This window comes from Ochotona curzoniae, unplaced genomic scaffold (assembly GCF_017591425.1).
Source record: "Ochotona curzoniae isolate NIBS_2020 unplaced genomic scaffold, NIBS_Ocur_1.0 scaffold_3223, whole genome shotgun sequence".
Lineage (NCBI taxonomy): Eukaryota > Metazoa > Chordata > Mammalia > Lagomorpha > Ochotonidae > Ochotona > Ochotona curzoniae.
This window is the reverse complement of record NW_024467108.1, coordinates 6,981,132-6,994,177: the sequence shown is the minus strand read 5'-3', so window position 1 is coordinate 6,994,177 and position 13,046 is coordinate 6,981,132. Positions and strand designations below refer to the sequence as shown.

Genomic DNA, 13,046 nt, shown 5'->3' with positions numbered 1-13,046 from the left:
TACACATTTTTGTATGAGGAAACAGTTCCTTTTTCTTCTTGATTTGAACTTTACTCCTCCAATGAATAATATATTAATGCAAATAAATGGAAAAGGTGCGTGCTGAAAAACATAGAGGAAATAAACAGATGGACCAAGATTCAAAAAAAAATTTTTTTCATGGCCTTGTGCCTTGTGGCATGAATTCATAATATACCAGATTCATGTTCCAGCTGCTCAAGATCTTCTGATCCAGTTCCCTTGAAGTGACCTGGGAGAGTAGTGGACAATGACCCAAGAGTTTAGGCCCCTGCCACCAACATGGGACACCCAGATGTAGCTCCTGGTTCCTGGCTTCTGGCCTTGTCGTGGCCCAGCCCTGTCTTTGAGGTCATCTGAAGAGTGAACCAGCAGATGCATGATAGTACTGTCTCTCCATCTCTCTTCATAATTCTGTCTTTCAAATAAGTAAATAAATAAATACTTTTTAAAATTAGGCCTAGGAAAGCAAGATAGAGGAAGGAATGTAATCTCTATGTGTATGGGAAAAGCCGTAACAAAATTTTTCCCTCTCTGCATGAGAATTTATGCTTCATTAACTTTCTTGGTTTGTTTCCTGAAATCCTGGTAGTGTTACAGTAAGCCTTAGCGCTATGGGAAAAATGAGCTCTGAGGGAACAAGATATACGCTGTTCTGGACTAGAAGGGTGTATAATGCTTGTGATGCGGGCACTGGATATTCCGGTTCACTCAGTGCAGTGATGGCTGTCACTGGTCAGACCTCATTTGGACTCTGGATGCTATGCCTCTCGAGTTGTTTCAAGAGGTATTGGCCCCTATGGAGCATGAGGCTTTCTGGGCTCAGGTAGTCTTCATAGCCGCCCAACATAGAGCTCATCTCCTTGTTCCCGAGCTGTCACATAGCTCTGTGCACCCTTCCCAGACTACTGCAGGCAGAGTGGGACACTGATGCCTGCAAGCTGTGCTCCTGTCCTGTGTCCTTGGTAAATCTGGTCCCAAATGTGGACTGTGGCCCTCTGATTTTTAATGTTTTCAGAGCATCATGGGGGATTGTAATGGTTAAGCCACGTGTCAGGATCCTGACAGATTGCCCCTGGGTCCATTAGGAACCCCCGTTTCTCTTAGAGATCATTTTAATAGTTAATATGTTGTTTCTCCTTTTAGGTAGCCTTAATTCCTTAAACTTCTGGTCTTTACGCCTCACATTGCCCATTTCACATGCAAGTTACTTATTTCCTTTCTAGAGTTGACTCCTTATTTGGGATGTGTGAAAAATTTTTACAGGAGGTGGACTTTTTTCAGAGGTAAGTCCTTCTTCAGTCTTTTTATTTACTAAAATCCAGGTAGAGAATAACACAGACAGCAAGATCAATGAGCAACTGCATTCCTTGGCTAACAATCCAGCCAAGCATTATCTGAGGCTGGGTGTCCCAATTTGTTATTTTCTTTAGTGGCATATAAACTTCTTTGAAATCAGAGCTTCAAAGCAAACCATACAGCAGAATAATAAAACCTTAAGCATAAGCTGGCCTCAGCAGTCAGCTGAGTCATAAAATTTCTAAATTCTTTTGTTGAAAAATCCTGGTTATTCTGTTTTTTTCATCACAGTTCTTAAATTTGTAGATTTATCTGATTTACAATGAGTCATTCTCTTACTCTGCAGATAACTTTTATTGTGTGGATTAAATATGTTCTCATAGAATTGCTTCGGAAACAGCATGTGAAGAACAATGTGTAGGTGAATGAAAGGGTTTGCTAGTAGTGCAAGTTAAAGTAGAAATAGCAAAGACATTTATGGAACTTGTAACTCTGGATTTAGTCTGAGTATTGTTCTTTGTTTGTACATAGTCAGAAGAGAGGTTGGTGGGGAGAGAAAGATCTTCCATAGAGTGGTTAGTTTCCCAATCCACTGTAATATCCAGTCCCGTGCCAGGCTGAAAACAGGAGCCAGGCGCTTCTCCTAGGTCTCCTGCATTGGGCTATCTTCTTCTGCTTTCCCAGGCTAATGGCAGGTAGTGGGATTGGAATGGCAAAGCTGACACGCTATCTAGTGCCCATGTGGAATTCTAGCTGCTGAAAAATTAATTTCTTCACCCACTGACGTACCTTTATTTATGCATTTTACTTGTCCTAAGATTTTTGTGACTATAAAATCTCGTGCAATTTTTTTCCCTTAATTTTGTTTACAGTTTTCTTTAAGGTTTGTTGCCTTACTACCTTTCATCTGATGGTGTAGTTGTCTGGCACATGATCCTGGTTTAATCTGTTTCAAATCCTGGCTTCATTTGTAAAATAAGTTCATGCCTTTGCTTTGACTTTATAGTGTGTTTGGTGCGTTGGTCGTCGGCTGCACATTCCTTCTTAATTCAGTCTCTGAGTTGTTTTATGGGAATATATATAATCATCTTTGGGGATTGTTGTGTGTTATTTGTTTTTCCAGTAAACAAAACTGTGCCTTCCCACAAAGGCAGAAGTGCTATAGAATTAATTTGAACTGATAGTAAGTTATTTGACTTTTCTGAGCCTCAGTGTAGCATCTTTTCTTTTGTTTACTCTGTGTCTGCATACCTGTAATAGTCCTTGGTACTTGGCATACCCCAGAACCACACCTACTATACTAATCAGTGAACCTTAAATAGGAAAATAATTGTGCCAGTGTCCTGGACTGCTGGGAAGATTCAGTAAGTTTGGTGAAACACAGGCATTCCCCAGGCGCAGTGGCTTTTCAGTAGAGATGACCAACCTGTGAGCGCCTCCTCCATCACTGCTCCTCTGAGCCTTGGCAGTGTTTGCAGTTCAGCCTCTGTTTGCTCTCCTAGGTGCTTCATCGCTGATTTACCTCACTTGCAGGACAGCTTTGTGGACAAACTTCTTGACCTGATGCCCCGCCTCATGACATCAAAACCTGCAGAAGTGGTTAAAATTCTACAGAATACGCTCCGACAGAGTACCTTCCTACACCTCCCCCTTCCAGAACAGGTCAGGGTCTGTGCCTTATTCCTTTAAGCCAAATCCATGCAGACAGTGAAAACTCTTCCCCCTGGTGAGCTTCTTGCAGCAGGTAGAGGAGCCCGGTTTAGGGTGCTTACTCGGATTAGCTCCCTTAGGACCACCCCTGGGGCAAGATGCATGTTTATTGCCTAGGGATGACCTGGCTTTGATTTTTGCTTCTTACAGATCCACAAAGCATCGGCCACTATCATTGAGCCTGCGGGTGAGTCAGACAACCCCCTGCGGTTCACATCTGGCTTGGTGGTGGCTTTAGATGTTGATGCAACCCTGGAGCATGTGCAGGACCCTCAGAGCACTGTGAAGGTCCAGGTATGTTGGGTTTTGTCCTCTGGAGTGTCTGGGTGGACTTTGGGTTGAACATTTAACTGTAGTCCCCCTGTAATTTCTACCTGAGAGACAGAAACTGGGGAGGGAGAAGAGATGTGCCCTTGTGACTCCTGCCTCTGCTGCTCTCTGTGCTCTGGAGTCTGTCACTGTGAACTGTGAGCCTCAGACTCTGCAACTGAGAAATACAAATAGGTGCAGGTAAAACAGGGTCAGTTATACGAAGCTCATGTTACAAGTACTATTGGCTAAATGGCAGAGCTCTGATTATATTCCAACAGTGTGATGGGAAATTTGGTTTTTTATTAGACTAAACTATAATAAGAGTCCTTTTCAAGATATGGAAATGACTATTAGCAAATTAAATTTATGGATGGAAGAAAACAGGATTAGAAAGCATATTTTCCTAAGTGAGATGGATAAGTTCACTCAGGCAGGCTGCTGTTAAAAGACTTTCATTCTGGGCCCAATGCCGTAGCCGAGTGGCTAAAGTCCTCGCTTCACCCATGCTTGGGATCCCATATGGGCGCTGGTGCTTATCGCAGCTGCTCTAATTAACATTCATCTCCCTACCTGTGACCTGGCAAAGCAATAGAGGATGGCTTAAAATCTGAAAGTCTTGGGATCATCAGATGCCGGAACAGTGGTCAGGAGCAGACAGAGAAGGCGCTTTCCAAGTTATGAGACCTCCAGAGATCTCACGCTGAATCAGTTAGGAAATTGTACTTTCACATGAGTCGTTTCCACCCTCGCTGCACTTTGGAATTACTCAGGAAGCATGAAAAATGCTGATGAACATGCCTCAGCCTACGGCAATTCAATCAACGTTTGATAGGAGGGCCTGTGGATGTCAGTAGTGTTTTAAGAGCTGTGGTTGTGCTGTGCAGGCCAGGGCTCTAACAACATCACTGTTTCTCAGTGTCCCTGAAACACAGGGACCAGCTGAGCGTAAGTGAGATTACAGCTGATCATGTACGTGTCGTCTCCGCCTGCTCCTGAAATAGCCCCTCTGCAGCACCCGCACCGTGCGTGCCCAGGAGACTCGGATGCACTGCAGCCCTGCAGGACAGCTCCAGCATCCTGAAGGTGCTCCCCAGTCTCGCCACATACCCCGAATACGTCTTCTGTTCTGGGCACCAGTGTAGGCGCTAGTGATGCATCAGGAAACACGTCTCAGGGACTGGATGGCATAATTACTTTCTTTAGTAAAATAATGTCAGTCTGCTTTTTAAAGCAGACCCTTCAGAAACTCCACTCAGTAACAATTTTTGTTGGCCTAATCCAGATTCCTGATTATATATAATTATAAGAGGTATGAGGAAATTGAGTTCTGAAATCGAAGATATATCCCATACTGTTCATTCCCTCTCCCTGCCTTACTATTTATTTACTTATTCAAAAGTCATAGTGACATACAGATTTGCTGGCTCACTTCCCCAAATGGCTGCAGGAGCTGAGAACTGCAGCTGGCTCTCCCACATGGTGGCAGTGGCCCCAGTGCTTGGGCCATCTTCTGTTTCCTTCCCAGGAGCATTAACAGGAAACTGTATCAGGAGCATAGCAGTGGGAATTTGAAGCAGTGTTCCATTATAGGGTGCTGGCATCATAGGCAGTGGCTTAATGGGCTATACCACAGTGCTGGCTCCTTCCCTCCTTCCCCCAATCTTTTTTTTTCTTTTTCCAACAGATTTGTTTATTATTTTCATTGGAAAGGCAGATTTACAAAGAGATAGGAATAGAGAAAGACTTTCTGTCTGCTTGTTTCATTTCCCAAATGGCCACAACAGCCAGAGCTGAGCCAATCTGAAGCCCAGAGCATGAGCTTCTTCTGGATCTCCCATGTGGGTGCAAGGTCTGAAGGCTTTGGGCCATCCTTGACTGTGTTCCCAGGCCACAAGCAGGGAGCTGGATGGGAAGCAGAGCAGCTGGAACATGTAGTGGTGGCTGTATGGATTCCCAGTACTTCCAAGGCAGAGGATTTAGCCTCTAAGCCATCATACCAGGCTCCCCCTAACTTTCTGGGGCAGCACATTTCTTCTGTTTACAGTGAATTAATTTATTTGAAAGATTGAGAGAGTTGCGGAGAGGGTTAGGGAAAGAGAAAGATACATATTCCATCACCTGATTCACTTCCCAAATACTTAAAATAGCTGAGGCTATGTTGGGCCAGGTCAAAGCCAGGAGTCTAATCCAGATCTCTCGTAAATGTGGCAGGGACTCAAGTCCTTTGGCCATCACTGTTGCCTTCTAACATCTGCCATAGCAGAAAGCTGGAGTCAGGAGCTGGCCCAGGAACTGAATGTATGTACTTATGTATGGCATGTGAAAACTGCTAGGCTAACAACCTGCCCTGAAACCTCTTAATATCTGCTGGTTGGTGATGGAAGGTAGGCCCATGGTGTGAATCAGAGTGAATGGACGAGATTTTCTGATAGAGTATTGGTGATACCTGTGAAGTTTTCAGTCAGAATTAAAATCTTTACCTTTCATTGTACTTGATGGGGATACTCCCATCCTTTATTAGAAATGTAGGAAACATTTCCTGAACACTGCTGTGTTGGCGCAGGGACCACAGAGGGGTCTGCAGTGTTGCCATCCTCTTAAGGAGCATCTTCCTAAGGAAGCTGATATTTTGCTTCTTGTTTTGGGCTTTACAGTAGATGGCACCACACATTTATGGAAAGCTCATCTGCTTGCTACTTTCCTCTTTTTGCTCCCCTTTCAGGTCTTATATCCAGACGGCCAGGCTCAAATGATCCACCCTAAGCCAGCCGACTTTCGGAATCCTGGGCCTGGACGGCACCGTCTCATCACTCAGGTGTACCTCTCCCACACTGCCTGGACAGGTGAGAAGTCAGTGGGCCAATGCGGGCAGGAAAATATGTGCCTTTTTTGTTTTATATTTATTTATTTTTATCAGAAAGGCAGATTTACAGAGTATAGGGACACACAGAAAAAGATCTTACATGTACTGGTTCATTCCCCTTGTGGCTACAATATCTGGAGGTGAACTGATCCAAAGGCAGAAGCTAGGAGCTTCTGGGTCTCCCATGTGAGTGAAGGATTTCAAGCTTTTGGGTCATTCTGAACTGGTTTTTCAGGCCACAAGGAGGGAGCTGGATAGGAATGGAGCATCTAGAACATGAACCGGTGCCCATATATGATGCTGGCGCATGGAAGGCAGAGGATTAGCTATTGTGCCAACCCGATGTTTGCAGTTTGAAATACTAGATGCTTGAATCATGCATGGTGAGAACTGAATCCCATTAAGGATAAGTTTGCAGGCTCAAACTGGTACATTTAGATAATGTGCTCTGCCTGTAAATAATTATATATTCTGTTTATGATCTACAGGAAAATATAATAGAACATACTCTGAAGAAAAGAGCCCAGGGCTGGATGTAGGACAGTTTGTAACTGTATGACCTGCAATGTGACCTTTTTGCAAGTGTAATAGCTTCATGTCACTACAATAAAATATTTGAAAAAAACTAAGTTTATAAGCAAAAGTATCAATTTGATTTGTAGTTTTGGAGGTTCAAGTCTAATATCAGGTGCCCCACTATATTGGCCTGATGCAGGTGGTAATATAGATGAAGGTTCACAATGATACAGGAAGCAGGCTTTTAAATTTATTTAGAATTTCTATCTATTTTCAATTTTATTTGAAAGCGAGAAGCCAGGGTCCCAAGGCTTTGGGCCGTCCTCAACTGTTTTCCTTGGCCACAGGCAAGGAGCTGGATGGGAAGTGGGGCCACATGGGATACAAACCGGCGCCCATATGGGATCCTGGTGTGTGTAAGGTGAGGATTTTAGCCACTAGGCTACCGTGCCAAATAAAAGCCTTGCTCTTGAATTATTCCAACAGCAATTGCTGTAAGCTCCTAGGAACCCAAAGAGACCTGAGCAGGAGGTGGCCAGGAAACACTGTCCCTGCAGCCTCACAGGGTTCAGGCTGAGACAGTGTTCTGTGTTGGATGAAGGGAGGGACCCCTTCATCAGTACAGATATAGAAACATTCTAGACACCCTGCAGCTTCCAGCATTGATGTTGCTTTTATTCGACCTTTTATCCTAGGCTTAGCAGTTACTTGTTCTTCTTTCTTACAGAGCCATGCCAGGTGGAAGTAAGGCTGCTGCTGGCCTACAACTCCAGTGCTCGCATCCCAAAGTCACCCTGGACTGAGGGTGGTGAAATGGCACCCCAGGTGGAATTCAGCATTGAGGGCACCATCCCCTTCAGCAAGCCTGTAAAAGTGTACCTAATGCCCAAGCCTGCAAGGCGTTGACTCACACGCCTCCGGCCTAGCCAGGGCCTGCTTAGCTCTCTGAGGGAGCCGGAAGCCTGGAGCGCTTTGCTTCAAAATGGTGTGTAGGCTTAAGGAATATGCAAACCATTCCGTCTCATCTGGTATCAAACAAAAGATAAATTATTTTTGCATTAAAAAAAACCAAAATATATTCAAGTCCACCTTTTTCCACTGTTATGTAGTAAAGTGAGAAAACACCAAGCTATTCCAGTTTCTGGTTTTTGAGGAAACTGGATCTGGCTCTAACTTCGGTTTTCATACCACATATAGATGTGCTTATTCCTCAGATGTGAAATACTAAGATGCAGTTTTTCAGGCATCTTCAAGGAACTGGTTATTTGAGTCTTGATTCATTTCTTAAAGTAACACTTTGGTAAAATGAGGGCCAATTCTCTAGCAGCACTAACAGCTGTCCTTTTTCACCAGGACAGTTTTGGAGCATCTTCAACATCCTTATCTTCCTAAGAGGCCTCTTGTCTAACTTGGGCACTAGCTGGGCCGAGGACTGACTGAATAGATGGAGAGGAGTCTTTTCATCTTTAAGGAAAATTCTTGATCTTGCCTGCCATTATCCTTAGAACCCCTGTGGTTTTAAAATAATAGAGAAGAGCCATGCTTTAGAAATGAACATTATGGGGAAAAGGAGCACACTGTATGAATTAAGGGTATTTCTTCCCAGATCTCAGGAATGAGAGCTTGGCTCTGCATCAGAGTTACAGCTGCAGGTAAAATGTGGTAGCGGGATTCCAGAGGGCTCAACTTGTTAGAAGCTGTGCTATGTGGTTTACTTTTTTATGTTTTTGTTTATCTGAAAGGAAGAGTGACACAGAAGTCAGATTAAGACAGTAAAAGATCTTCCATCTCCTGGATCAGTCTCCATTTGACAACAGCCAAGGCTGGGTCAGTCCAAAGCCAGAAGCACTAAGGGCATAGTTTGCTATGTCCCAGGCATTATCAGGAAGCTAGATTGAAGTGCAGTACTAAGATCTCAGGTAGGGGCTTAGTTTCCTGTACCACCATGCCTGCCCCTTTCCCTGTCATTTAATCATCACAATAGCCAAATGAGAATTAGTGTTTATCATTGGCAGGAAAACTGTATAGGAAATTTTGAAGACTGTATTCATTCAAACCAAGAAGATCCTCAAGGCCTAAGCTGTACTGCCTGAGGAGAAGCATGTAAGTGTTGGTTTGGATGTGTCCCCCAAAGTCAGTATTAGAAATGTATTCCCCAGATGCCAGGGTCCCAATAAGAGGTGTTTTGTTCACGGGGGCTCTGCTCGCATAAGTCAATTGATATCACCATCCAGGGAGTTTCTTGCTAAAGCAGGATACAAAAGCAAGTTTAGCCTTTGCCCTCACTCTTGCCCTCTTGGCTGCCTACTGTCTGCCATGGGATGGCCCAGCATAAACCTCCTTGCTAGACACCAACAGTTTTTTCAGATTTTCCAGCCTTCAGAAATATGAGCCAAGTAAGTGTCTATTCACTGAATTATGCAGCTTTGGGTACTATGTGACAGTGGCAGGGAAACGAACCTTCATATGTTTAGCTCCCTTAGTCTCCAACTCCTCATCTGTAAAACAGATTTTCTTAAGGCTTGGTGAATGGGATAGAGTGAAAACTACTTGGTAGAATCTGAATCTGCAGCCAATCTTGACCGTCTTTGTTACTTGGAGAGCTAATTTAAATAAGTACATATTTTATTATTCCTTTGAGTTGGAGCTGGAATTTACATTCAGACATATGTTGACTTTGAGTTTAATGTGTACCTGGCCATGTTGTAAACCTTTTACATGAGTTAACTGAATTAACCCTCACAACTGTCTTAGGAAGTAGGTGTTATCATATTATAAAGCCACTGAAATTTAGAGAAATTAAGTAACTTGCTCCAGATCACAGGACCACCAAGGACGGACCTGGAATATTAATTCATGACGTCTGGCTCCAGGAGATACTGAGAATCTGGGAAGATGATTATCTCCCAGTGGCTTTGTTTGGTGCGCTGAGCCATTTATACATCTCAGGGATGTCCTGGAAAAGGCAGCCTGCCTTTCTAAAAGTTGATCATACAAGCCTAATGCCAGGCTGAATCGTATTGTGGCCCTGTCACCAACACTTGCAGTGACAGCTGGGCTGGAGCATCACTAACAACACTGAGACCCAGACTGGAACCAAAGAGCCTGAAACCACAGAGCCGCCAGCTCCACGGGGAGACTGTGCTGAACACTGGGCAGACAGCATCTCCACCACTCCCCCGCTATTAAAAAATCCATTTATTTTTATTGGAAAACCAGATTTACAAAGAGAAGGAGAGATGAAGGTAGATCTTCTATCCACTGGTTCACTCTCCAAGTGGCTGCAAGGGCCAGAGCTGGGGCCAAAGCTTTGGGCCATCCTCTGCTGCTTTCCTAGGCCACGAGCAGGAAGCTGGATGGGAAGTGGAGCAGACTGGACACCAATCAGTGCCCAGAGGGGATCCAGCATATGCAAGGTAGGGACTTTAGCCACTAGCCTACCGCTGGGCCCGAAGGCACCCCTTTTTATAAAAGCCCTTTCTGGTTATTCCTCATTGGTGGATCTGTAGGATTAATGTAGTGTCTCCTGGAACACAAAGCTTGGAATTGACAAGTTCAAAATGTGGTAAATTTTCCATCTAAAATCTATGTAATAGTAAGGTGCAGATTTTGACTTCGTATCAAAATAATTTTTTTTCCTTTGAGGCATGGTTGGGGTGGGGGAATTTTTACCAAGTTCATTTCACTAATACCTAGAACAGCCTGGACAAAAGTAAGCAATCAAAGACTCAAGTGGAGTCTTTTTTTTTTTTTAAGATTTATTTATTTATTGGAAAGTCAGATATACAGAGAGGAGGAGAGATAGAGAGGAGGCTCTTTCGTCCGATGATTCACTCCCCAAGTGAGCGCAACAGCCGATACTATGCCAATCTGAAGCCAGGAGCCAGGAACCTCCTCCAAGTCTCCCACACGGGTGCAGGGTCCCAAAGTATTGGGCTGTCTTCGACTGCTTTCCCAGGCCACAAGCAGAGAGCTGGATGGGAAGTGGAGCTGCCGGGATTAGAACCGGCGCCCATATGAGATCCCAGTGCGTTCAAGGCGAGGACTTTAGCCGCTAGGCAATGCCGCCAGGCCCGACTCAAGTGGAATCTTAACCACTATGCCAAACGCAGTCTATTCTGCACCCAGCTGTCAGTGATTTCTTTAAATCTTGGATTTGATATCATTGCCATGCTGATACTAGCCCTAGGGCAAATTCTACATGTCTGCCCTTGAAGGCACTTTTCATGCTCTGCTTTGTTGCCAGCTATACTCTTGCCATCCCAGACTGTCCCAATATCACTGCAGCCATACAGAATCACCTGTATTTCCCCAGGTTCCCACTGTTCCCTCACCACCAGCTTTTGGGCATCCTAAGCCTTGAAACATGGTCCTCACACTGCCTCCCATGGTTCCTTTCTCCAGGACAGCTTTATTCTGGATCTGTCTGTGCCATGGGCTTTGAGCACTGTCCTTCATCTGAGGATACCATTCATCATTGCATTGCAGAAGAGTAAGCACAGAGCCTTAGGAAGTAGCCCAGAGGAAAACAGAGACTAAAGAAATCAGAGGCCACATTCTGTGTAGAGGCAGTTGCTGTTCATTCTACTTCATTTTATTCTATAAGTGTAAATCGCAGAAGTGACTGACGTTGCATCTTTCACTTTTTAAAACATGTCTATTTAAAGGTAGTGCTGGGACTGGGCCATGCCGAAGCCCTAATCCTGGAACTCCATCTGAGCCTTCCACATTGGTCTATTTCTGTTCTTGAGGCATCATCTGTTGCCTCCTGGAGGCACATTAGTACGAGGCTAGATCAGATGTGAGGAGGCCAGGATTCAATGGCTCTGCCCTATGGGATGTGGATAAACTGATCTGGTATAACACAGTGCATGTCCCATCACTGCCAGATTTTGCCAGGAAGTTTGTACCAATCCCTAATGTGGAGACAAGAATCTACCTATGATTGATTGAGCATCCACTGCTGTAGGGAACCAATCTGAATTTTACCAAGCGTCCCTTCTATCTATACAAGGCTGGCTTTATAAGCCATGGCAACAGCCATACAATTCTGTCATCAGAAACTGGTGCCATGGTGTAACAAACTAAACTTCCACTTGTGGCACTGGTATCCCATAGTGGTGTGGGTTCAAGTCTTGGCTGCTGTAACTTAACAAAAAAAAAAAAGATTTAGTTTTACTGGGAAGGAAAATCTAAAGAGAATGAAAGAAAGATCTATCTGCTGGTTCATTCCCGAAGTGGCCGCAACAGTCAGACCTGAGCTAATCCAGAGCCATGACTTGAACCCACACCCTTATGGGTATCCCATGCAGGCACAAGGTCCCAAGGCCTTGTACCATCCTCTACTGCTTTCCCAGGCCACAAGCAGGGAGCTAGGAGGGAAGTGGAGCAGCTGGGAAACAAACTGGCACCCAGATGTGATCCTAGCACTTGAAGGGAGAGGATTGGCCACTTGAGCCATTATGCCAGGCCCTTGGTTGCACCACTCCTGATCCAGCTCTCTGGTAATGTGCCTGGGAAAACACAGAAGATGGCTTGAGTCTTTGGGCCCCTGTATTAATGTGAGACAAATGGAAAAATGTCCTGGTTCCTGGCTGGGTAGTTAATCTACAGAATCTGAAGATATCTCTGTCTCGAGTTGTCTGCAACTGTGTCTTTCAAATAAATCAATTGTGTTTTTTTTTAAAAGATTTATTTTTATTATTTTTTTATTGGAAAGGCGGATATACAGAGAGGAGAGACAGAGAGGAAGATCTTCCATCTGATGATTCACTCTTCAAGTGAGTGCAACGGCTGATACTATGCCGATCCGAAGCCAGGAGCCTCTTCCGGGTCTCCCACACGGGTGCAGGGTCCCAAAGCCTTGGGCCGTCCTCGATTGCTTTCCCTGGCTACAGGCAGGGAGCTGGAAGGGAAGCGGGGCTGCTGGGATAGAACCGGCACCCATATGGGATCCCGGGCGTGCAAGGTGAGGACCTTAACCACTTGCGCCACCGAGCTGGGCCCCAAATAAATCAATTGTTTAAACACATTCTGTCATCAAACAAAGGTAGAAGCTGCAAGAAGGGCACTAAGCAGGGTCTCCCCAGCTTTCCTGCGAGTGTCAGGTCTATGAAGGTCTCATTTCCATGGGCCACTAGGGTACAAGGCGGTGTATACTAGAGTTTAAGATAATTGTTGGATTCTAAACCTGACTTCCACACTAATTTGGTAGGTAAACTTTGAAAAATCTCCTTACTTCCCATTTTTGATTTTGAAATATATTTACTTACTTGAAACACAGTAACACAAAAAATGAGAGAGATCATCCATCTGCTGGCGTATTCCC

The 13,046-nt window shown here is 44.6% G+C and overlaps 1 protein-coding gene across 1 annotated transcript in view; it reads left to right on the top strand.

Moving 5' to 3' along the window:
* Positions 1–9,964, top strand: part of INTS4 (integrator complex subunit 4) — an 89,581-nt gene extending 79,617 nt beyond the window's left edge. The window contains exons 19-23 of the mRNA XM_040964321.1: positions 1,245–1,304; positions 2,820–2,979; positions 3,178–3,321; positions 6,062–6,182; positions 7,446–9,964. Of these exons, the coding sequence (XP_040820255.1) occupies positions 1,245–1,304; positions 2,820–2,979; positions 3,178–3,321; positions 6,062–6,182; positions 7,446–7,624 (664 nt within the window). The 3' untranslated portion in view covers positions 7,625–9,964. The remainder of the gene's footprint in view (positions 1–1,244; positions 1,305–2,819; positions 2,980–3,177; positions 3,322–6,061; positions 6,183–7,445) is intronic.
* The last annotated feature ends 3,082 nt before the right edge of the window (positions 9,965–13,046 follow it).